General features: G+C 45.3%; 3 protein-coding genes across 22 annotated transcripts in view; 1 reads left to right on the top strand and 2 right to left on the bottom strand.

The window, feature by feature from the left end:
- The window catches only part of LOC128875241 (uncharacterized), a 45,202-nt gene extending 38,179 nt beyond the window's left edge, over nucleotides 1-7,023 (bottom strand). For 3 of the 20 annotated variants that reach the window (XM_054120633.1, XM_054120641.1, XM_054120638.1), the window contains exon 1: nucleotides 6,599-7,020. The gene's annotated coding sequence lies outside the window, so the exon portion shown is untranslated. Of the gene's footprint in view, nucleotides 1-200; nucleotides 258-503; nucleotides 770-6,598 lie in introns of those variants that run through there. The other 17 variants (XM_054120640.1, XM_054120642.1, XM_054120643.1 and 14 more) reach the window with 10 other exon arrangements.
- A 1,438-nt stretch (nucleotides 7,024-8,461) lies between these two features.
- LOC128875245 (arrestin homolog) lies at nucleotides 8,462-10,291 on the bottom strand. Its single transcript, XM_054120663.1, has one exon. The coding sequence runs from the start codon at nucleotides 10,229-10,231 to the stop codon at nucleotides 9,095-9,097; it is 1,137 nt and encodes a 378-aa protein (XP_053976638.1). The 5' UTR covers nucleotides 10,232-10,291; the 3' UTR covers nucleotides 8,462-9,094.
- Nucleotides 10,292-11,482: 1,191 nt separating this feature from the next.
- On the top strand, nucleotides 11,483-16,135 carry LOC128875242 (erythroid differentiation-related factor 1). The gene is made up of 7 exons (XM_054120656.1): nucleotides 11,483-11,626; nucleotides 11,857-14,107; nucleotides 14,182-14,361; nucleotides 14,436-14,812; nucleotides 14,905-15,223; nucleotides 15,299-15,602; nucleotides 15,687-16,135. The coding sequence occupies exons 1-7, from the start codon at nucleotides 11,594-11,596 to the stop codon at nucleotides 15,826-15,828; spliced, it is 3,606 nt and encodes a 1,201-aa protein (XP_053976631.1). The 5' UTR covers nucleotides 11,483-11,593; the 3' UTR covers nucleotides 15,829-16,135.
- Nucleotides 16,136-25,061: the final 8,926 nt, after the last annotated feature.

Below are 25,061 nucleotides of genomic sequence, written 5' to 3'. Positions count from 1 at the left end.
GAAACTCCTTCGTTTATAAATACGATAGATGGACGAGTTATAGACATTATCGGTGATATCTTTAGTCGCGAAGAAGGAGGGGTCCGTTACGAAAGACACCCGGTGCATGCAGTTTCGGGATTTCGTAGTTGACTCAGCGCGAAACACTTCCTTTTGACGAGAACCACTCGACCTGCCGAAATATATACGGGCTGACTCACCCCATGCACGCACAGGTACCCTCTCCTTTGCGCTACGAATAAATATACCGAGTGCACGATTGCTGTAACTCTATGCAACCAGAGAAAATAGAGCAACCGCCGCGCCGCGCCGCGCCGTCCGGAAAACACTGGACGTAAGATGACGTTATTCGCGCTTTTAAAATAAAAGTGACGACTCTCGTTAGGGATTTCGAGTGTGGCCAAAATGGGAAATTCTCTCGAAACGATACGACGAATTTCTCTTTAAGAATATCGTATCGTAATCGCGTTTCGTTCGAATAGTTTGCCTTTTTCGCGATTTACCTGATCGAGACTTTGTCGAGAAACGGAGAACCAGTTCAGCAGTTTTAAAGAGTTTAAGGTATCCAGCTGGTATTTGGGCGGCTCCGAAGCCATAGGACGCCTCTAACGACGTTAACCGAACTCGTCGATAATCCCTCGCTTCACCACCTACCGATATCGGACTCGTTCAACCCTTCCCAAGAACAAAGAATGTATCGCGAATCCGTATAAACTCGTCAGATTGATATTCGAATGAAAATTCAAACACCAAGTACGCGACGAGAAATCGGAATTGTAAACGACCTTATGTCGATTGACCGTTATCCCTGCAACATCGACACGCTGTCAAACCTGTCGCGTTTATCTTATCGGGTTACTCCAAGTTTGTCGATTGCCTTTGCTCAGTTTTATCAGGCTTTTCGATACTGCGAAGAGATATCGGCCGAATCAGCTATTTTATATACCTTTTTCGGAAACGGAAAGGTATCGAAGATGATCGAGTCGCGGTTTGGATAATTAGACAGCGCGCGACGCGCTTCCAACTGCGGCATATGCTTCGATAAGCTTTCAAAAAAGGCTCACGCTGCTCGACCAGCTGCGTGAGTAATCACGATGCTATTTCAGCGAGAGTATTTCACGTATTACGCGTGTATGCAGCAGGGCGAGAGGCCTGACGTCAAACAACTTTATAGATATATGGCGTAACGTTTTCCAACTTGGCGGAAAGTCAAATTCGAACGTCACGCTAACGATTTTGGTAACACCGAAGAGGACAAAGTGACAAAAAAAATAATACGTCGTGCCATTTTCGCTTTCAAACGATTCGAGGAATATTCAGTCTCCCGCGGAATCCAACGAAAACGTACTTGTTAGTACTTATTGTTAGTACGTTTACGGCTCCTCGACCATCGCAAATGAAGTCTATTAATAGTTCGTGGCATGTTCTTTGGCCGTTACATCGTTTCGTTGACAGAAGACTCGATTGGAAAAAGAGAAAATTCGAGAATTGATCTAAAAAGAAGAAAGAGCTTCGCCAGTCGGCGATCGGTCAGATTTTGCGACATTTTCCGACCAAACCCAAGGGGTGCAGTTCGTGATAATCCGCAGACGCGCGTGCGCGTGCAACATGTTCTCGGATCGGCTATCACTTTAATGGAGAATTTCATCCGATATAGAAACCGGAAGACATTACTCAGGACTCTCGCACGAGCATGCATTCCGTGCCGCAATCTGCGAGCTTGCGGTTCATCGATGCCGATCGTCCTTATTCAACGATCGATTTTTTCTTTTGACCGAGAAACTAACGTCGGCATCGACAAGGAAATTCGACGGTCCCAGAGGCGAGTATTTCTGTCGATTGTTCGACGCAACACCACGCTTGATCTAATGACGGACATATGCAGATAAGTGAACGCCGAGAACTTGGCCGCGTCGCGTTGGTGACTCTAACCAAACCACAAATTCCTGTTAACGTCCGTTTTCGTCGACCGTAACACGGAACGAGCGCATATTTCTGCGACTACCGGATAAACAGCTCCGCGCGATCCTCCATCCCGGAATACAGACTTTTATAAATCATCGCGGTCTCGTCTCTTTGTTCGCTGTTCGTAACCGTTCGTTTCCTGAATTCCGGCGACGCGACGCGCTGATTAATCCGGTTGCGCTCCAACACGCCGCGTCGTCGACGTTTACTAGACAAGATGTCGATCCAAATTTTTCAAACATAAAGATCCTTGCATCGGTTTTTGTGTTCGGTGACTAGGCGTTCCATGGATGCAGCTGCGAGTACCATAAATCTTGGACGAGGTAATTTGCATAAATCTCTGATATCGGGACCACGGATCACTGGCCGCGCTAGAGAAGCCGCGGAAGAATACCGTGTCACCCAATCACTTTCTCCGCTCGGAGCATCTATTTCTGCGTACAACTCCGTTTCCCCATGACCCGTCTGTATACCGTTGATTACAATGGCAAACAATCGTGAACGATTAAAAAGATAACAACGGACGTGTTCCGAGATACAAGCGTTCGCGCCGATGCATCGATAGTTGGGCCTAGATTTATCTCCTTCCACGAACGAACGATTGTTTAAGACCGAACCGCTGCGCCGTACGTATAGCAGTTTCACCGCGGACAATGCCGATCGGTAAACTAGTACGCGTATGCGCGACGTTTCATTATTTTCGTGATCGTTTCTAAAGTAGAGAAACGACGGTGTTGGCCGAATGTATATACAGAGCTATAACATTAGGTTGTAACGAACCGTTGACGAAACGTTTAGGTCCGCGAAGACGTTAAAAACCGACGGAACCACTCGACGATCACGGTTCGAGAATAATTACGGGCGAGCCGTGGCAGACTTGGAGCCATTTTGTCAGTCATAATTTAAATAGTCTCTCGCTCGCTCGTGGGCGGTGCATTAACGCTTCCGTGGCAAATTGCGGAGAAGAAAAAAAAAAGCGGTCGCGAGAGGAAACAGCAAGACAAGCATAATTTATTAGGTATCAACGCGACCTAATCCAGGCGTCTTTCTTCCTTTGCGAAACAACGAGATGTACTCGTCGAATCATCTAATTGGATGCACGGATCGCAGATTTGGAATAAATCGCCGCGATATCTTCTCTCGATTCTTTCCCAGTCGGTACTCTCTCGCGGTACACGAGCTACTTTCACGAACGTAACCAGCCACTCGACGATGCCAATAATCAGCCATTGTTGCCGAACAAATCACTTTTTTATCACCCGCGCTTATGCGGGTTTCTCGGGAGTGTATTTTCGTGCGGATGATTCACAGCGCGTGTTCGTCTCGTACGATACGTTGCATTTTTATTTTTATATTTTTATTTTCATAATCTCGGTGGAAACCATGGCCGAGGTGCACGTCCGTTACGGAGATTTTGCTACGCGCCATATGCATACGTGCAGCTATCCGTAATTGGCTAACCGTGAATTAATAGTCAGTATTTACTTATCGAAGTGCGGCCGTGACTCGCTTGAAAATTCGAAGAGATCCCCTTCTCGGCATCGAAAGACAAAGGCGCCACTGTTTTGGCTCCTTTTCTTCGACCTCGGTGCCGAGCGTACCGACTCTTTGACATTTCACTTCTTCCACGAGTCCCTACGTGCAACGTCCTAGAAACCGAAAGTTAAAAAATGTTCTCCCGTGGTAAACGCCCACGCGTTTCTCCTCTTTCTTCGCCGTGCGATAATTTCGATTTATCAACGGTTTCGTAAACGAAACGATCTCTTGGCTAATCCGCTTTAGGCGAGATCGACTACTTGAAACGAGCGCTTCAGTTGCGAGCGTTCAATAATTCATATTCAATCCATCGATAATTCAACTTTTATATCTCGTCGCTCGCGTACTTTCGTTACATCCGTCTTGACTACCCTCGAGGAAATTTGCGACTGTCTGAACTATAGCTGACGGCGAAATCCTCCAGCGTTTCAGCGAGTCACGAACTTACAGAGGATCGGAAGGAGTACGAACGCTTACGGAAAGAAGGTTCGCGAATGCGCTAGGCCAGGATCCGACTCGAGGACTACACCCTACGAACCACCTATCGCATCGAAGCTACGTTTTCAGCACGCGCAGTATCAAACCCGAGTTCAGAATTCGACTGGATCGCAAACGATGGAAACGCGCACGGTACTTATCGCGTAGAGCGCCGTTTCCCCAATTCGTGTAATCCTATGAGTGTATATCATCAACTTTTCGATGATAGAAGTAAACACGCATACGCGAAAAGTTGGCGCAAGTCAAGTTTCGACATTTGCTCGATTAGATACGATTCCAGAGACCGTATCGATCCGATCGTTTCTGCCTTTTAATACCTTACAAGGTTGAATAGCAGCGAAGCCCTGTTTATCAACATTTCTAGGAGTAAAACGAGAAACGTATCCCATATATAGAGAAAGGATAGAACAATCTTAGGATTCGAACGATGTTTCCTATTGCGGAGAGCGTTGAGTAATTCAGCTAATAAACAAAGAGGCAGGGACTCGCTATCTCGGTACGATCATTCTACGTACCAAAGCAGAGTGTTTGTACTTTGGTGAGCGTATTTGTAATGCAAATACGTCTAATAATTATCGACTGGTAGTTACCGAATAAGTCTCGCGATAAAAAGGATTACGAGGAGGAAAAATTCATCGGTTCATCCACCAAGAATGCGCTTCGCGCTCGCGAGTAACACGCTTCGAGGGCATAAGAAATCGGATTTTTTTGCGATACCCGTGACAAGGCGTCGCGTGTGTCGACGACGCCGCTAAGTACCAACAGAAGCCGCACTAAAGCAACTGGGACAATGGTTAGAGGTGACTCGGGCCGAGTGGTCGACGCCTAGTGAGATTATTCGCGGTGAAGCAGGAAAAGTACTCGCGAGGCTGACACGGAAAGACGCGAGCGAAATTCATGCGGGTCGATGTTTCATCGCGAAACGTGTATTATTCGTCGAGCGTATCGGTAAATGAAACGTTTGGTAGCGAAACCGAACCACGGAATGTTTGTACAGGGTACGGCGCGCGCATTTGTAACGTTGAAATATTCATCGGTCGACGCGTACGTGTGACTAATACCGTGTCGAAGCGTGGCTGTTCGAGGTCGACGATTCGCGTACCTCGATATTGCTCGGCTGACTCAAACGCGATAATACCGGCCGCGAATTACCTAAACGCGGAACGAGTCGCGGAAAATGCACGGAACGGATTACTCAAATTTTTGCATACAAGGATTCGAACGTCGACGCGTTCGAGATCTCCGTCGTTCTCGAACTTTGCGGTCCACGTGGACCCGCGATAAAAGTAAATCATTTAGCTTCCACGGTATCGGAAACAATCGTTCGTGCGAGAGAAGACGGCACTACCGACGTATGCCAACGATTAAACAAACCGGAAAGTTATTTACAAATAGAGATATCTTGAACGGCCCACGCGTTGCTGGCAATCCTACGTCGATACCACGCTCGACTTTGTCGACGGCGATGTTTCTTTCTTGGCTCGATGGATTTCAACTTTCAACGTTTCGAGGCGAGAAACGAACGGGTCTTCGCGATTCGTGACCGCGCTCTTCAAATTTTCAACGCGCTCTTGGAGGATTCGCGACAGCCGAGACCAACTTCGAACGTTCCAGCGCGCCGAGCCGTTCAAGGTCGCGATCATTTCGCGCGAAATTACGCCGTTTCACCATTCCTCCGGGACCGATGGTACGCTTTTCGTCTCGAAATTTCCACGAACGTGGTGGAAGCTCGAATCGGAGGACGTTTCTCGAGAAGAACAAACAAACACACTCCGTTCACCCCTGGAGAACCACGTACCAAAATACACGTACACGAACGCGCGCGTATCGGGATCGGGACGTTTCTAGCCAAATATTTGAGAAGAGAAGCGAACCTCCGACCAGCCATCTTTCCAAACGAACGTTTCACCCTCGGTTGACTCTGCTCGCGACTCGCGATACCGTCGATTTCTTCTCGCAACGGGGCGTCGATCGTCTCGATTGTTCCTCCTCGTCGATAACCGCCATGCAACTAACGATTTTTCCCCAACTCGCTGATCGAGGTAGTTGAACTCGACAACGAAAACGCACCGGTGTATTTTTTAGCTGGATGCAACCGACGAGAAGACGAAGAACGGTCCCAGGTCGAAATTACGAGAATCGTGCGTGCGTACGTCGCGCGTGGGAGAGAAGGGCGCGAGCGACCGGCGCGCGAGACGGAGAGGACGAGGGGAGGAAATCAATGCCACCGTCTGCCGCGAGAGAAGAGAAGAGAAGAGAAGAGAAGAGAAGAGACGAGACGAGACGAGACGAGACGAGACGAGACGAGACGATACGATACGATACGATAAGAGAAGAAAAGAGAAGAGAAGAGAAGAGAAGAGAAGAGAAGAGTAGAGAAGAGAAACTCGTCGCGTATCCGTGAGTTTTCGCCGGTGTCTGTTGCGCGCCGGGCGGCGAGAGAGAGATACGCCGCGCTGTGCCGGGCCGAGCCGAGCAGAAAAATCCTGACGCGGAGGACCGACCGCAAGAGGAACAGGGAGAAACAACGAAGAGGGGAAGCGAGAAAAATAATCACCGGAGAAGAGAGGGCAGAGTCAAGGCTTCGCGAGGTACTCACTTGGCTCTTAACGTAGCGTAGCCTCCACTGTCTTCTTCGGAGTTCGGTCTTCCAAAGGGATTTGCTCCCTGTGAAAACTCGCCGGAACCTCTCCGCCTCCTCCTCCTAAACTCCTTCGTATGCCGTGCTCCTGCGTCGCCCTCTTCGGCTCGTTGGAAACGGCACAAATCGAAACACGAGGGTTGTCGACGAAAACTCCGAATGTCGAGGAACCGGACGGACAGACCAATACTCCCCGTACGACACTGTACGCGACACTGCCTCGAGTGAGAGAGACTCTTGCTAGGCGGGCAGGGGTTGATGGAGAGGGCGCATCGAATGTACGTACCGAACTCGAGGGAAGCAACCACCCAACGTTCCGTTCTCGCGGGTATCTCGAGCCTAACTGACGCACCGGCCGAGCCTACGAGCCACACGAACCCCGAGTGCTTCCCGTCTTTCTCCCTCCGATACGATTCGTTGCTGGCTTTCTCGCTCTTCGTTCGCGGCGAGACCGAGTCGTTCGAGTCTCGGTTTTCCGGTCTCGCTCGCTCTTTCTTCGATCTTCTGCTCCATTCCGCTTCGGCCATTCTGTCGCTCCGCCACTCCGCTCCGATTCACGTTCTCTTCTTCCTTCCTTCGTTCATTTTTGCTCTTCCATTTTCTTCGTCGATCCCCTTTTTCTTACCTCTCTCTCTAATTTTATCATCTCGCTGTCTCTCTCCGTGAGTGCTTTCCATCTCTCTCCGTTCGTCGGTGCTCGGTACTAGCTCGATCTCTCTTTTTCCTAGAGGTTTTCGTGCCTCCTCTCCACCGCCGCCCTTCATCGGCCGCTCCTTCGACACCCATCGCGCGCACACGTAGCATGTACATATGTACATAGGGTGGCATCGCCGAGACGGTGCTGCCCTTCGCAGGATCGCGCTTCGTTTCTTTCCATTTGTCGCGGGGGAGATATACCTGGGACCTTCCTGCGAATATAAGGACCGTGTACCCGTTTGTTTAACCGAACTTTCCATGCGCCACCTCTGTTCTCCCCGACCGTCTAGCTCCTCCACCCACCCGTTCATTGGCTGGACGTTCGTCGAAATTGCAGATAATTCTTACGGTGTCCGGATCGATCGTTGCGGCGTTTCGAGACGTGAAACACGCCTGGTGGCATTACTTTTCTAGGCCACGACCCAGTCGGGGATGTTACGTCATCGAAATTGCGCGACCTTGTCCTCGAGGGAGGCAAACGTTTTCGCGAAATGTGCGACGTATCAATTTTATGTCGCAATCGATACATCCTTTTCGACGTTTCTCGCGTAGCACGAGCGGTCGCTCGGACATCCAGTATACGGAGCACCAAAGAAACGCTATGCGTAAACGTCGAGTCAGGTTTTCAACAGCGCGATATTAATTTTTCGTCCGACGCAACGCGCGATACTTGCTGGGCGTGTTTGTTTTCACGGTCGTGAAGGCTCGGAGGATTTCAGGAAATGGGAAGATTAATTCGAACGAGACGAGTCGTCGCGCAATTTGTTGACGCACGAGGAAACGCGTCTGGTTTTCCGAGTGTTATCGGTTCAACGCCGATGATTAATCGCAATCGCGAGATATCGACGAGGGACGCTCTTTTCGTTAACAACGTCGCGTTCCGTTTGACTACGTCTCAACGAAGATTGGAGCGTAACTTACTCCGTTTCGAAATGAGGAAAAAGAAAAGGCGGGCGAACGTCAACGATGTCGATTGATCTCGTTTAGATATCGATTAATTATAAACGTCGAGGTAGTATTCGTGCCGTGTACGATCCTTCCGTTCTGCTCCATGCGTTCTAACAAAGTAAATACTTAAGGTAAATAATAAAGATGAATAAGGACGGGAGAAGAAAAACTGATGCGTTTAACAGCGCGTACATAGATTTAATTCGGCCGATACACCATATTTTATTCATGCTATAGAAGTATACAATTACAGAACGCTAGTATGATATACATATAAGCGACAGCTACGGATGCGTTTCAGATGCATTGGACGAGACTTGCTTTCACCTAGTTTCCAGCAGCAATCGATACCGTTAAATTTCTCGGATCTCTAGAAGGAGACGTTTCGGATACGGAGTATCCTAAGGTAGCATTCTATAAATAACTTTTATTTGTTATCTACAATAGTATCGAAATAAAATGTTGCCCGTCTCGGCCGCAGAGTGTTGGATCTCTCTTCTTACCAATAGCGTTGTAATCGATGCGAGGCGATGTAGAATTTTGCAAGCGATCGTACGCGCAGATCTATACGAAAACTATGACACGTACCGTTTGATTCGTAGCAGGCGACTAGCGTCGCTCTTGGTAGAGAAAGGGTTGTTAACGTGATACCTACGCGGAGCTGGGGATGCCGGGTTACCTGTCCAGAATATTACACCCATGCCACGGTGTGTGTTTTCAATCGTGCGACACGAGTTCCCAGATATTGAAATTGAACGCGAGCCAACCTCCGGGTGTAGCTCGCGGTCACGTGCACCGAACCCTATCCGCTTAGCTGCTGGCCTGCTTCGCCTTCTCGTCCGCGATGTCCTCCACTTCTATGTTGTCCGCGCTCACCTCTTTGATCCGATCCACTGGCTTCGGTCGCATCAGGATGAACGGCAGCTCCGCCGACAGCTCTCCCCCCAGTGCTCCCAGATATAGTTTGACCTTGACGGCGTAAGACACCACGATGCCGAAGGAGTCGCGAACGTCCGGCGAGATGAGCAACGTGCTGGAGGCCAGCTCGCTTTCCTCCCTCTTTAATCGTCCGTCTAGAGCGATGCCCCTGCGGTGCTTATTTTTTTCTAGCTCTGGCTTCAGATACAGGACCTTTTGCAGATTCGAGCCTGGATTTATCGGGCAGCCGTCCTGCGTCTCTACCGCGTCGATCACTGTCCTGAACTGGCCGTTCTGGAAGATCACCACGTCGATACCTTGCTGAATCAGAGCCTTGATCTTCTTCACGACCTTGTTACTGGTGTTCTTTACGCACACGTTTACGGCTATTCTCTCTCCGTAATGGTACAGCTGTTTGTCCAAGGTAACCTCGAGCTCCAAATCGCCTGGACTCAGTAAGAAGTCTTTTCGTACGACGGTACACGGTTGGCGACCCTGTTTCGTCGGCGTGTATTGAATCTTCCTGATGCCCATCGTTACCGTGCTCCTCTTGTGTGTAATGTCGGTCTCGGTGTCGCCGGAGTATATCTTCACGTAATAGCTCACGCCGCAAGGTTCACCGGTCTCTTCCTCGCCTGGCTGCAGAGTTACGCTCGACGGAGCACTTTGGGGGAACTTGAACACGAATGGAATCGCGTTTGGTCCCAATTTCGTTAACAGACGTTCTTGCAACCTGGTCAAGTTATCCTCCATTTTTCGAGTAGCCGGATAGAGTTGTTCCGAGGTCAAGTACAGGTCCTTTTGAAAGTTCAGACCCATCACCTCGTCCTCCTCTCTGCCGTAGCGGAAACTGCACACTAGTTGTCCCCATACCTTTCGCCCGGTATCGATGTAGTTCTGATCCAACAGAACCACCCCGTCCACCGGCTCGATTCCCGATAAGTAGTCGATGTAGTCTCTCTTACCAAGATACAGGGAAATCTTGCCGTTTGGTGAGCATTTCTTGAACACCTTGAAGTTCACCACCATAGTTGAGTCCGTCGTAGTGTTCTTCGATTGTGATTCACAATGGACGACTGAATCGCGAGGGTGCACAGCGTCTTATATACGGACACGGTACCAGTGACGTCAACCACTTTAGGGGTTTCCAAATCCATTCAGCGTCGCGGATAAACGAGCGTCTTTGCACGCGTCGTTGCTAACCTTTTCGTGTTTTTACCGATACCTTTACCCGCCGATCATAACAATAGCAACCTATGTTTTCAACTTTGCCCGGATCGATGATCTTCCCGGGCTTCGTTTTGCCGTTCATAATCTTTGGTATAGTAATGCTCGTCTTGAGGCGACAAATGTTAATACGATGAATATCGCACGCTTGCATTCTACATTTACTCGTCTAATCTTCGTTAAAAAACTGTTCCTAATATTAAAACGGGACGTGTTTGCTCGTAAACGAGCCGTAGAATGAATCAATTTAGGGAACCGCGTAATACTTGTTTTGCAGGACATACAATTTTTTAAGAATCCTACTAAATTTAATAACTTGCATACTCCTACGGTCCAAGCATATTCCTAAGTGATTTAGTGTAAAAAAATAATTGTCCCTCGCTCTTGCAATTATAATAGTTTTGAATTCTTAATTTATAGCATATCACTAGTGGCGCCATCGATGGGAGAACGTCCAAGTTTGTAGTGAAAATAGTTCCTACTGTTGATGCTAGAGGACACTACTAAATATGTTTACATCCGAGTCAGAATGCCAACCATCTAGTATGGAATTGTCCAGTATATTATAAGCAGAGAGAAAACATATTGAAGAAATTAAAAGAATTTTAGTGGGTTCTCCCTTCAAGTATCGATAACTTTCTCAAAAGTCTCGATATAAAAAAAATTGGTATTAGTGGCGCCATCGGTGGGGAAACGTCCAAGTTTGTACTGAAAATAGTAGTTCACACCATTTCTGTAAGGTGGTGCCACCGTTACCTTTAACCAATTATTCTTTGTTCTTCATAATAAATATGATTCTTTGTTTCATAACACAACAATATACTAGTGATTATGCAAAATTTATAATTTTTTACAAATAGTTGTTTAATTTAGCAACAAATTATCGACTTTTATTTAGTGACGGTATCTAGCCGCTACAGTGGGAATTTTTTACACTACAAACTTGGACGTTTTCCCATTGATGGCGCCACTGGTATACACCACTACTAACAAACACCAATGATCTGTGTGTGAACGAACGTCAAAGATTTCGACGAGAGTTTCGCTTCTGTAAATCTACTCTATGTCTATACATTCTGGTTCCTTCTAGAAATGTTGAAACATACATAGATTTTGATGATGTTGGATTTTGAGAGATGCGAGTGACACTATTCGAAATTGAAAATGTCAGAGGACTCGGATACTAAAATGAATGTGGTGAGTAATGTCTCGTTCGATTAGTAACGTTGCGTCAAGTGGAATAAGATTATTACTTTATTTAAAGTTTTATTTTTTTTATGTTAGAAAAACTAAAACACTTTGTCTTACCAGTATTCGTAAACAACATACATCCATAGCATTGATTATTTCATTTACGAGACATTTTTCATAATGTAGATGTAATATATTTTGAGTGTCACGGATTTGTGTTATTATTTCAATTTCAGGTGAAGCCTATGACTTTGACTATAGCACCTAATTCACCTAGGAAACCAGTGAAATCTACGGCAGTTGTTAAGTATTCAGTAGTCCAGACACCTGCAACTTATGCTCAATTACAATGTAATACAGATTTAAATTTACCACCGAGCAATTGGCTTAGCAGTTCCGCAGAAAGTTATGGCCTTCAAAGCGTATGGTCACAAACCTCTGGGTTTTCCAGTTTCCGTATGGCGCATATGTTTCCAGACTGTGTCGGAGAAGTCGACGTTGTATCAGATGCAGAAAATATAAAGAAACTGTTAAAGTTGCCTTACAATCATGGAGTGATATCCATGATGGTTCACAGAGTCGAAAATACGTTGTTATTGGATGATTTCGATATTCACAAATATTTGCTTAGGCAAGCAGAAAACGATTGGGAATGGCTGAAAAAATTTTTTTATGAACATATTTTCCACAATCTCGGAGACAAAGAGAAACGTCTCTTTCACAAAACGAATAATAGGAATACTTTACAGCAGAGAAATTTGGTATCCAAGTTCTTGTATCATTCGATAGTAGTGGCCGATAATAAAGAGCAGCACACAAAACCACAGTTACCTGTGAAGACATTGGAACCATGTTTACCGGAACCCTCTCAAGAGGAGAAAGTACCAGATCCAAATTATAATCACAATTTTACTAGAAACATTGTATGGACTTTTGAGAACATACAAATGCTTATCGGTACAGACATGCCGATATTTGGAGGGCAAACGCATCCGTGTATAAGTTTAAGATTAAGAGACATGACAAAGCCTATCAATGTTTTAACCGGTATAGATTATTGGTTGGATAACTTAATGTGTAATGTTCCAGAAGTTGTCATGTGTTATCATTTGGATGGCATAGTGCAAAAGTATGAGTTAATAAAAACGGAAGATCTTCCTAATTTAGATCATTCTAAATTCAGTCCCAAAGTCATCAGGGATGTTGCACAAAATATTTTAAGTTTCTTAAAAAATAATGCAACGAAAGCTGGGCACACTTATTGGCTATTTAAAGGCAAAGACGACGATGTTGTAAAGTTATACGATTTAACATCTTTATGTCACGACGTATCGGATGAAAAAGGTCAGAATCCGTTCACCGTGCCTGTTGCTATGTTATTGTATAGAGTGGCTCGTAATATGAAGTACTCCTCCGATTACCACCGTCAACAGGGTACTATCAGAATGCTACTGAAGAACTGTGTACAATTATTAGCTAAAGAAAAATATCCTCAAATTGTTACATCGGCGCATTTTATGTTATCCGATCTTTATATACCATCGGATACCGACCCTGCTAGTCCAGGGCTCTCGGATCAAAGCGACGAAGAAGACGTGCAAAGCGAATCGAGTACGAATCACGAGAATGACGAAAATGAAGAAGAGAAAGCTGAAGAAGCTGCGATAAAGTCGTTAACATTAGCTCACATTAAGGAACAAGCGGATTGCGATGAACCCAAATACAAGCCACCACCTATTTCGGGTACAGTCGAAGAAAGATGTTTGGCCGCCTTGGAGCACGTGTGTCATGGACTCCAATGTCTACAGTATTTTCCAACTGAAGATATTCCGAACGAAGAACAAACGAGAGCAGACGAGAAGGCGAAGGAGGAGAAAGAATACGAAGAGACTCATTTGAATATGGCAAAACCTTTCCAAGCAATACCTATGCCTTACACTTCTTTGAGAGATAAGAAAAAGGATACCGAATCCGTGGGAAATTCTGTAAATAGTAGTCCCAATCATAAAAAAAAACTAAGATCGAGAAAAAACAAAAAGTCGGAAGACCTTATCTCTAAAGAAAAACCTAGTCATAACGAGGCAAAAGCGTTACTGTGTAAAGTTAAAGCTGAAACGCTACCTACGTGGCAAGCTCCGAAAAAAAGTGACAACGTTAGTTGGAATGCCCACTTAAAGATACTGTTATACGAGAAAGCATCGTTAATATTTGCTGTACTCGTTGAAAACGAGTACGCTAATAGAAATTATGGAGCTTCGTTGAGATATATATTGGCAGTTCTACGGTGTCAAAAAATATTAGAAATCTTTTGTGGGGTAAGAAATGCTAAGTCGATCAGTTATCTATTAGGACGCGCGGGAGATTGCTGTTTTATGGTGGTACAAGACTGGCCTAACGTAGAAAGACATAGGAAAGAGTACGAAATGAAGAACGAAATTGAAGAAAAGATAGTCGAAGAAATCTGTAAAATGGAAGACTTAGATATGAGTAAGTTATCGCGTAAGAAGTATGTGGAAATGTGGCCGCAATGCTAAAAATAATGACATCATTTTTTAATTCAGATGGTGCCGAATTACTGCCACAGCATTTAGAAAGTATAGAATCTACTCTAGTAGCATCTTATATGTGTTACGAGAAAGCCTTATCGTTGGAACCATTGGACGCTAATAAATATAACCTCTTTAAACGATTAGGAAACATTCACAATGAACTAGGTGTTCTTTACATGAATCAAGCTGAAAGTCGGTAATTTTTTTCCACGATTATTTTAAATATCCGATACTGAAATTTAAAGAATGCGTTACTGTTTTCACAGAATATTATCAGCAAGAAAGTTCAGGGGACACGTCAGCATCATCGTCTACCGTAATAACACTGCTTACGCGGTCCAAGACTCATTTAGAAGCGGGTGTGAAAGCATTCGAAACTGTTCGCGATGAAGCGAACTTGGCTCTTTTACACTCGAATACCGGAAGAGTTATGCGACTCTGTGCACATATGCACGTGAAACAAAACACTCAAGAGCGTTATTTTTACAATAAAGCGTTAGCGAGTTATCAAAAAGCTTTGCAAGTCTTGGGTTCTCGAAAAACAAATCCTGTAATTTGGGATACTGTTACGTGGGATTTGTCTACCACATTGTTTACCATGGCTACATTACTGCAAGATTATTCTACTACTAGTAGTTGCAAGGTGTGTTTTATTCTACGTTTTCCTTCTCCAACATTAAACTTAAATTCGGTTCGATCGACGTTACTTTTATTTTCTTTTGGTCATCATCTTAGACGAAGGAAGAACTGGAACGAGAAGTTGTCGATATTCTACAAAAAGCTCTCAAGCACTGCGATACCGAAACACCAGGTCCACGCCAGCCTGTGTATCAGTTCCGTGCTGCGACTATTCAACATCGACTCGCTTCTTTTTATCATCGTATGTACAGAGAGCACCAACCAGACACGGATAGTATTAAAAGGAAAACAAGTTTGCAACTGTGTAAGCTGTATTATGAAAAAGCTGCGAAGCTCTTACTATCTTTGGAGCAGACTACAGAGTTTTTAACAGTACAAATGGAGAGAGTCGCCTTAGCGGAACACCAAGCTCGTTGTACGTTCTTTTTTGAATCTAAGTTATGTTCGTTTTTTCATAGATTATTTTTTCATATATCGCATTATATTTCAGGTGCTACAACGTTTAACGGCAAATTGAAAGCATATCAAAATAGTCTCGAATTGATACTACAGTGCAGACCTATCATGGATATATTATGCGATAGAAATAATTCTCAGAAACAAGCGGGAAAAAGTTTAAGTACACTCGATGACAAAGCAGGGAAAGAAAACTCGGAGAGAAAAGGAATCGATGAACAAAAGTTTATAGAAGACGAGGAAACTTTAGTAACGTTACTTGAACAGAGATTACAGTTCAATTTGAGATCCCTAACCAAATTAGTCGTTACCAAGAATAGCAGTAGCAGTGAAAAAGAGTATGCATTTCTAAACCATGCGTTCTTATATTCTCATCGTAACGAATTGAATAAAATATAATATAATGTATTTTAATATTTCAGTTGCGAAGCTCTTGTTAATCTGTATAAACAGTGTTACAGTCGACTGTTGCGACCCGTTACAATAACAGGTTTCACGTTGATAGAACACGTTGCGCAACTTTTACGAGACTTGGAAAAGGTGTTACCGTCTACGGAATCTTGAATGCGTACGCATAGATGTATATGTCGTATCTGTGCCAGTTCGAAGACTTAACGCACAAAGTCTCGATCAACTTATTCCTTCCTTGGATTGATTTTCTCAATATTTTTAAAGGTTTTCTGTTGCTGTTAACGCTGGTCGTTAATACTTGAGAGACGAGACCTTGTCAAAGAAAATGTTCTTTAATTCGCTATTGTATCTCAAGATCTTGAGGACATTTTTCTATTCTAATGTGTATATAGTGAGATCGAAGCTTTTATTTATATAAACATACATGATTTATAAGGGAAAATAAATAGCTTCCTATGAATAATATTTTTCACATGTTCCATCAACTCCCATGTAATCCATGAGATATAAAAGGTTCCGGAATACCCAACTTTTCGTACTCGTATTACTTAGTATGGTTAAAAAATTCAACTATGGAATTCTTGCTCGTGATACGTGTACATACATTTGCATTTCTATTAGCAACTCAAAGGTAATCTAACTTTAGCAACTTCGTTGCGGTAACTATTTTTATTAATTCATTAAAAAGTTTGCTTTTAATCTTAGCACCAACGGTTAAATTGTTCGGAAGACTTGCCGTGGAACAGTCTATCGGGCCAAAACAGGTTTCCCGTGCAATATCACGTTCTAGACGAGCATGGTTTTCATTTAATTCGTATGCAAATTTCTAAGTAAATAGAGTTGCATGGCTATAGAAGATGAATTTATCATACCAAATGTAACGATCCTCGAAGTCCTCGGTTGAATTTACCACGGAGCAAGAAGGTAAATCGTTGGTCGTTATTGTTATCAGAAAGTGCATCCTTCGCGACGTTTATACAAACACTTGTGCGTATTGATTGGTAGATCCACGCGGAAAGATATTTGTCCCACAGAAGTCCGGAAAAGATACGACATGAAATCTATCGATGGATGAGCGTCGCGGCGCGGTTGCACAGAAGTCGAGGAAAAAAGATCATCGCGGTAAGCAAATAAGGATACGGAAGTTTGGACGAAATTAACGAATTTCATCCCCGATCTTCGAGATGATATTACCTGTCACGTTCGATGAGATTCCGTATTATTTTCATCTTGTCGGTGAGTTTATTCTCAAACTTTTATTCATTACGTTTTCGTGTCTCGATAAGAAAATCGCTGCAATCGTTCGGTTACAACGAAAATAAAACTCTTGGGTAAACATTGATGAATTACAAACGGCGTTCGAGCATCGGGATACAATAGTTTCAGCTGTCAGTCGTACTCGTAGCTCCTAGCACTCGAATGGATACGTAATATGTACCCTCGCCCTCGGGGTGGTAAGTTGCGTCAAAGATGAAACAAAAGAGCGCAAAGAAAGGTCGGCTTCGAATCGCGATGTCTTTATTCGGCGTTCAACCATTTCGATCTATCCATCTCTTTCTCGGTCCCCAATTTCGTTCGATTCTCTCCGGACATCCGTGCCCTGACCTTTCGACTATTTCACCCCTCCGGCCATCAGTTTTGGCCTGGACCATTCTTCCGTCGCCACTTCCTCTTTTAGCGTCTCGACGAGAATGTCATCCGAGAAAATACGTCGACCGTTTTCCGATTGTTTTCTCCTTTTTCGATCGAGAGAAAATTCGTTCGTTCGTTTAACCCCCCCAGGGAACTTTTGGCTCTGCGCGAACGCCAAGCGTGTCTTTAGGTTATCGACAAGTCATTTTGCCGAAACCTGGTTATCGATTTTTTGCTAGCTTCTAATTTATTACGCTTGCTCTCGGACAGGATCGAATTTCGTCTATACGTAATCGGATAAAATGCTCTTACCGATACGTAAAGGTGAATCTTCTGCTCGAAATACAATTATGTGACGATGAAGTTTTATTTTGTATGTTTACGTCGTTAAAACTGTTCCTCGGTTAAGTCTACGTTTCTTTCAGACACATTCGATATCCAACCGTACTTGGCTCATATTTCCAAGCATCACACTGGATGGCTACGTACCCGTGAAACCTGCGGAAACGTTTTTTTTTTCAACAGGCTACACCAAAGGTTTTTAGGGGGTGCTGTGTTCCTTGAGTTAGTCCAAGGGTAGATCCACCCCATTTGTCTCCGACCACGTTCGTTATTTGTTCTGTTCCACCCTTCGCTACACTTTGTCCCCCGTCGTATATTCCACGTCTTCTATAGCGATGTCGTTCACAACCAGTGCAAATATTAATCCGCAAAGAAATTTGCACCATGAAGAATTGCGCGATCCACCCTCGTCTTCTTTCCATCGTTCCATCCTTCGAGCTCGAGTCCTTATCTGTCTACGATCGGCCGTGTACAATTTAAAACACGCGTGGTTATCATCGGACCGAGTAGATATAGGGATCCTCTAGAACCTTGTAGTTTTTTTCCGCTGAGGACTGGTTTTCGAGTAAGTAGAGTCTAGGTTTGATAGGGTCGGTGTATTCAAGTACAGCGATACACGCCGTTCGCAAGCTGCGCAATAAACGAAATTGCAAAGTCGAGTAGCCGTGTTGAAAGCTCGCGGAGTCGGTATTATTCTCTCTTAATTGGCGTTCGTAGGTCGCTTTCGCACTCAGCGTCTTTTGCACCAGTTTGAACTGTAGGTAACGGAAGACGCACGAACACATGGAAAATCAAGGGAAACGCTCCCGAGGAAGGGTTTTCGTCCTTTGTCTTCCTTTTCTCCCTTCTCTCTGTACCTGGTCCCAGAGTTTCCACGACTTCGAAACAATTGAATTCCAAGATGTCTCGAGCGGGTCTCGGTAGGGACCCATTACGCGAATTACATAATGAATCCGTCAGACGCGAAAGAAAAGGAAAAATAATGCGCCGTTTGACAGTCTAGGCTCGTCCACGAGCGGTTCGTCTTTTCTTTGTGGCTGCCGATGGAATTTCGGCACGAACAAAGGGGGAATTCCGCGAGAATGCATCTCTCCCTTCTCCGTTCTCCATCTCGGTGTTTCCGTCTCTTTTTCGATGCCGTCGAGGGCTTCGAATTCAAGCCGCGTTCCTGTCTCTCTTCGAGTTCCTCAGGGTCTTATCTGGTTATATCAATTAAAGTCGGTGCCTTTCTGCCCCCTCGTGTTTGCATTCTTTTCGTCGTGTTCATGGGACACGTTCTCGTCGAGAGGAGAGCAAACTCGCGACGATCTAGATCCTCGACATCGACACTTCCGGTCGCGTATACTAGCGGGGGGTGGCGATCCGCGAGATGAAAGCGGTATTTCGTTCGAGTTCGTTAAGCTATGCTTGTACGGGATATTTTTATCATTTTATCACAAGTGCGATACATCGTCGAATCGTATAACGTCGAGAATGGGTGAAAACACTCGATCGAACTCCTTTTCCGTTTTTAAAGAGAGACAGTATTTCATGTTCCCATTTCGTCTACTCTACGGATCGTTAATTCGCCGAGTCTTAATCGTGTTTCGGATGCATTGCACGTTAAGTTTCCTGAAATTCTCGAGGCGAGGAGTGTGTTCCTTCGAGTTGCCGAAGCGAATGTGTGCCGCATGTTTCGGAAGGCATCGCGAGTGTCATAAATAATAACGCACGAGCACACCGTTGCGAATGCTCGGCGTGTTTCACCGATAATAAATTACGGGAAATGCAAACACGGACATGAATTATATTTGCCGCGTGGAGTTATTCCGTGACTGTCGATAATCAGCTCTGCGACCAAGCGACTGGGACTGCCAGAATTTATTCCGCCAAGCGGTCGCAACGATTTCTGTGAATGGGATTCACTGTCTCGGTGTTTTTCATCGAGCGTTTATTAACGTTTTCTTGGGAGAAGAAGAAAGCGGTACTACCGAGGGAATAATTAAATTGCGAACGACTCGCGTCGAATGATTCGCGACTTGGACGTGCTTTCGTAGCTACGGGCCGTGTACGCTTGTAATTCCGGAACACGTCGGTGCAACGGCCCGTGTCGTGAAATATCGAACCGATTGCTAGGCGAGTGTCGCGGGCTGGTGAAAATCGAGTAGTATGCCGCGGCAAAAGTTCCATACGCGTTGGAAATTCGAACGGACGGGGGTTACGTGGTCGGTTTCGAAGCGATTCCATTTTCCAGGAGACAGCCACCGACCGATCCAAAGTCATTGCCTAATCTCTTTAATGTCCGTGCAGAAGTTACGGCTCATCGAGCGAGCCGTGTATCGGTAATCCAAGATGTATTTGCAATTCAATTTCGTTGGTCACCGTGAAACCGCGCGAGCTGCTCGTCGAGTGTTTGCGGTTAAGCTAAAACGGCGTCGAATCGCGGTTAGTCGAATACGGGACATTTCAGAACGAAACTTTACGCAAAAAAAAAATGTATTCTGCTTGATTTTTTGTCGCTTTGAAAACTTATCGCTTCCGGAAATCGAATATCTCGTTCGTTTGTACCGATGATAATATTTATTCGTAGTCCTCTCGATGCAGAGTTGGTCGCGTGGCTTTTTAATAAACCTAAAAGCACCGTCATCTGGAAGAACGCTCGAGAAGTTTCCTCGCGAGTTCGTCGCTCGTTTGAAGTCGTCTCGAGGCTAATTACAGCCGTAATTTCGTAGTTGCGCTCGCGTCTTGAACATGTGTTCTGCTTTGGAAGTTTTGTCGTTTCCGCGCGCGTGTTCCCTCAAGATTTACGCATTGCGGGCGCGAAGAACGGGACCGTAAGTTCTTCCGCTATGGTTCCGCTGTTCCCGTAACGCGAGGGTAACAAATGACACCGTAGAAAATCCTGTCGGCCAGAGATATTCCACGGAGAATCGATCTATGTACTCATTCGTCGGTTCGTCGAAAGAAGATCTTCGACGTTGTCTTCGTCGTTGGTTCCCTCTAAGGTCGACAAAAAATTCATGACTCTTCGTTTTCTGGCTTCTCCTCGGTCCATCCAACCAGATAAATCCCAATTTATGTCCAGGATCGTAAAGGTCCGTGTACTTAACATGCCGTCGATATGTTTTATCGTGATAAAACGTGGCTCGAAGGAGACGAGGAGGATCAAAGATCGGAGGTTGAAGACTGCGGGATATTATGTCGCGGATCATACGTCTCTTATCGCGTCGTATGCCACCGACGTAATAACATCTTCTTTTATGGAGAGATTCGTGGCGAAGAGTGAAGTGATATTGTTGCGCGATAACATTGGCCTCGTTCGCTGGACATTGGAACCAACTCACCGAGTTATGGAATCGAAACAACTCCGAAGGGTGGCAAAAGCGACGCGAAAAGGAACGAAAATCCGAGGAATTAATTAATATAAATCGATCGCCGTCACAAGTTACCTCGTCGATGAGAAAATACGAGGAAACCCGGGTCTCGGTAGAGGCTTCCTCGGGTTCAAGTTATTTTACCGAACTCGCCAGGGCAGCAACACATTCTAATTTTTGTTCTGCCTCGTAGAAATTCGAATTAATTGAACTGGGGCGAGGACGTACCGCAGCTTTTTTCGTTTCTCGTGTTTACGTTGTTGCCCACCCATTTCTCTGTACGGTTCGTCTCGGAAAGAATTTTTTACAACGGGCAACGATCGATGGACGCGAATAGAGGTACCTTGGCAGACATCCGACATACAGCGATCGTAGAAAGCAACGATCGCGGAACCTTTGATAACGACAACGTATGTTTTAGTCCCGCGAATATCGGCTCAAAACCAATAGACGGATCGCGAGTATTGGTACGCGCGCGCGCGCGCGCCTTGGCAATTAATTCGAATTTGCCGACATTGATTTAAGAGCTTAGTCGCTACGCGTTCTTCGTCGCGTCGTTTCCGTCGGATCGAGTGGATGTTTCTGCTTCGATGTTTGTGTTTATAGCGTGAGTTCTTTCTCCGCGGTACCGTGCAATTTTTCACGAGAACCACGAGTTTCTCCGTGTCGATCTTTCATCTCGCGGAGCAAACGAGTCGAGCCGTAGTCTCCGAGAAAAATAAATCTCGCGGGTCTCGCCTGTGGTTTCATCGCGTACCTACTCTCCCTGTTCTCGTACGAACGATTCTGCTTGTTCTTCCTAATTTCGTTTCGCGAATTGAATTCGTTGCCTTTGGTTACGCGAAATTCGTTTTGATTCGACCGGTCCTGTCTCTCAGCGATGCATTCCGCGTTTTACCGGGGTGGTCGGCTCCGTTTGAAATATCTCACCTCGCGAGTCAAACCGGAATGCAAAGAGATCCGCTTCTCGTTAATATTTCAATTAGCGATTAAATCGTTGCGGTACTTTCCCGTAGTAGAAAAGTCGAGAATCGATTTTTTAATATTTAACGGAGATTTCGGGCTGTCCAATTATCGAGTTATACTACTCGACACGGTATTATCTAACCTGAAATCAAGATCCAGTTCAACGTTTCGTTTAAATGAAGTATGCGATTTTTAAACCGTGACCACTTCGAGAACTGGCTATTGGAATTTATACGTTTCGCGACACCTTTGGAAAGATCGCTGCGAGCACGAGTCTCGTAGCGGTTTTTTCTCCTCGGAGGCACGTATTTCTCGTTTAACGCGTTGCCGTATATCAGATTGACGAACCCGAACAACTGGACACAGACGGTCACGTAGTCGCGTGCTCCGGCAATATCGTCGGCAGGATCTTTATTCTTTCTTATTACTTAATATCCCCGGTAACGAGAATAAATGCGGTACTCCGATCCCTGTTAATTGCCACGGTACCGCACGCTCTCCTCTCATCGATCTATCGCTTGGCCAGTCTCGGAACGCCACGTGGAAGTTCCTCGCGATAACAGTCTGCGAGGTACATTCTTCTTCCGTGTCCTCTTGTTTCATCTTTTTGGTGATCAAGTTTCTGGTTCGAGTAAAAGTCCGTGCGAGGACAATTGCCGAGAATCGAGTTCATTTTAGATAGTAAAGGGAAAATATTACGGTATAGACAATTCGACTGGTTGGCTGCGGTTCGGAGCCATTCGTACGATGTCCCGAACGAGAGACCCCCGCCTAACTAAATTATTCCGCGAGGCTGACATTCAAACACATTTACATTCACCCGACCGTGAAACTCCCTCCACCGCCACTAATTGATTTATAATTATTCAACTTATGGAGCGGTAAATAGGAGTCGACGAGACAGACCGAGGCAAGTATACTACGCCGAACGTAGTAATCCGGTGCGCTATTCCTGTATTTTACCACTGAAAATTGAGTGTATTGGCTCCAAGTAACCTCTCTTAAGCTGGTAGGACTAAATCAGCAGAATCATATCGGACTCGATGGAATATTTAGTACTTATTTTATACTAATTTGCACCACAAACAGTAATATTGTGACTGTTATCGTTATCAAGGAAATCGGGACGATCAAAGTCCCACGAAAGACGATGCCGACCCACAGAAACGGCGAGGATTTCTGCCTCTCTTTTCCCTTTCCGGTTGTCTTCCTGCCGCTCTATCATTCAGTAGTAAACATACGCGCGTGGTCGGCCACGAGCCACGTAATAAATTCCAGCCCCCTGGTGGCTCAGAATTCTGCTCGCGCCCGTGTCCCGGTTCCGTTCTCGTTTCCCAGCCGGACGTATCTGGTTTTCTAGACCGACGATAATCAGCCACGTGAAATCTCGTCTCGTTTATTCTTGTCGAAAATATGCCCATGCCCGAGGCGTTATGTTTCGTTTTCCTTGTCTACAACCACCGTATTCGCATAAATTAGCTTGTCAACGGTGTCCCGTTGAGACTCGATTTAACCAAGTTTCCTTTGCTCTTTGTTTTGTTTTTTTTTCCATCGACTCGATGCTAGACGAGGCGACTCTTCCGTTGGAAAGATGCACGCGATTACTCACCGATGTTGTTGTTTTTTTTTTTTGAGTAACGCAACTTTTAACGTCGAGCTTCGACGAAGCGTTTGCGCTATCCTCAATGTACGCTCCATTTTTTTGCTTTTCTTTCTCGCTGGTTTCTCGTACACGGTGCTAGCAATCTCGTAAAATTTTTTAATTAAATTTTCATACGCAACTGCTTTAGTCAAGTATGAAATCGGAAAGCGATCGGTTGGATTTTCTAAGTTTCTCGTTGTTATCGCGGACATTCTCTCGTCTTCATAGATCTGTGGTAAAAGTCAGCGACGGTCAAGAATTATTCGAAGCACGTTCGCTCTTTGATCTTCGAACTCGCTACTAGGAAGATTTTATTTCGAGAATGACGCGGCAACCTGCGGTTTCTAACGAGGGCTCTTCCAGTTCCAGCAATCCGCGGGCTCGCCGACAGTTTTTCTTCCGAAATTCGTGCTCTGATAATTTCCGCAGGCTTTTCACGGCCCAGTTATCGCGGCCTCGGCGAGATGCTCCAAATCGTTATCTTTTGCGGATCTGGCCACCACAAAAGGATCACGCGTCTCTCGACTTTTTAATTATGAAACACCCCGCAAATCGGTCTTCGTATTTCTCTCTTTATGGCACATGCACATGTACCTTGCCGTACCTCTATCGAAGAACGAAATTTTCGAGAGGGGTTCTTGCGGGTTTCGTATCCTTGCCTCCACACTTTTCGTCTCTTTTTTCTCGTGGAACTTTTCCCTAGAAAAGTCCGTGGCCATCTGTTTAATGTTTAATCGGACTCGACCACTCGCGAGAAAAGTGCTCGGTGGCGGACGACAAAGAGAGGTTTCGAGGAAGGGCGTGCATCAAAGAAATTGCGGAGTAAAGCGGAATGGATCAAAGATTTGCGGTTCGCGAAAACATTTGAGAAATCTTGCGATTTCTAGGATTGCACAGCGTTTGTTTTCTTGTGTTCGATTTAAATTCGAATGCGAGGCAAATCGTTGCTTCGCGCGATATCAAACGATCTTTTTCTCTGGTTGCCTACACGACGCACACTTTATTTCGCGCACACTTCGGCTGAGCCACCCTCGGGTCTCTCTCGGTATTCCTGGAATGTCAAGTATCCCGCTTTTCATCTCAGCATCTTTAGGCCCTCGCGTCTGTTCAGCGGCGAATAGCCTTTTGATCGGTCTCGCTTCTTTCGCTACGAACGACGAGGGAACTTTCACAGGCGTTCGATCGAATCGTTACGTTCATGATTTCAATCTGGTTAATAATAATTAATCTCCGGCAAGGTTGGATTCAAATTAATTTAGACGACTAATTCGTTGGTCCTCGGCCGTGTCTGAGTTGCGTTTAATTCGACCGCTTCTGGGGATAGGCATACACTCGTACCTCGATAAATCAATCCCTCCGTTTCTCTCGCTCGCCTCGCCGTCCTTGCTATCTTCTTCCGTCGTCGCGTTGTACCAAAGACATTATAATCAGACTACCGCCGCAAGCTTCTC

The sequence above is a fragment of the Hylaeus volcanicus genome, chromosome 4 (genome assembly GCF_026283585.1).
Source record: "Hylaeus volcanicus isolate JK05 chromosome 4, UHH_iyHylVolc1.0_haploid, whole genome shotgun sequence".
Classification (NCBI taxonomy): domain Eukaryota; kingdom Metazoa; phylum Arthropoda; class Insecta; order Hymenoptera; family Colletidae; genus Hylaeus; species Hylaeus volcanicus.
This window is presented reverse-complemented; position numbering and strand designations above follow the sequence as displayed.

Bases quoted from the DNA above. Each gene is read 5' to 3' on its own strand.
- LOC128875245 (XM_054120663.1), bottom strand. From the start codon at position 10,231: ATGGTGGTGAACTTCAAGGTGTTCAAGAAATGCTCACCAAACGGCAAG.
- LOC128875242 (XM_054120656.1), top strand. From the start codon at position 11,594: ATGTCAGAGGACTCGGATACTAAAATGAATGTG. The intron at 14,362-14,435 runs GTCGGTAATTTT...CTGTTTTCACAG, and splicing joins TTACATGAATCAAGCTGAAA to AATATTATCAGCAAGAAAGT. The intron at 15,224-15,298 runs GTACGTTCTTTT...ATTATATTTCAG, and splicing joins AGCGGAACACCAAGCTCGTT to GTGCTACAACGTTTAACGGC.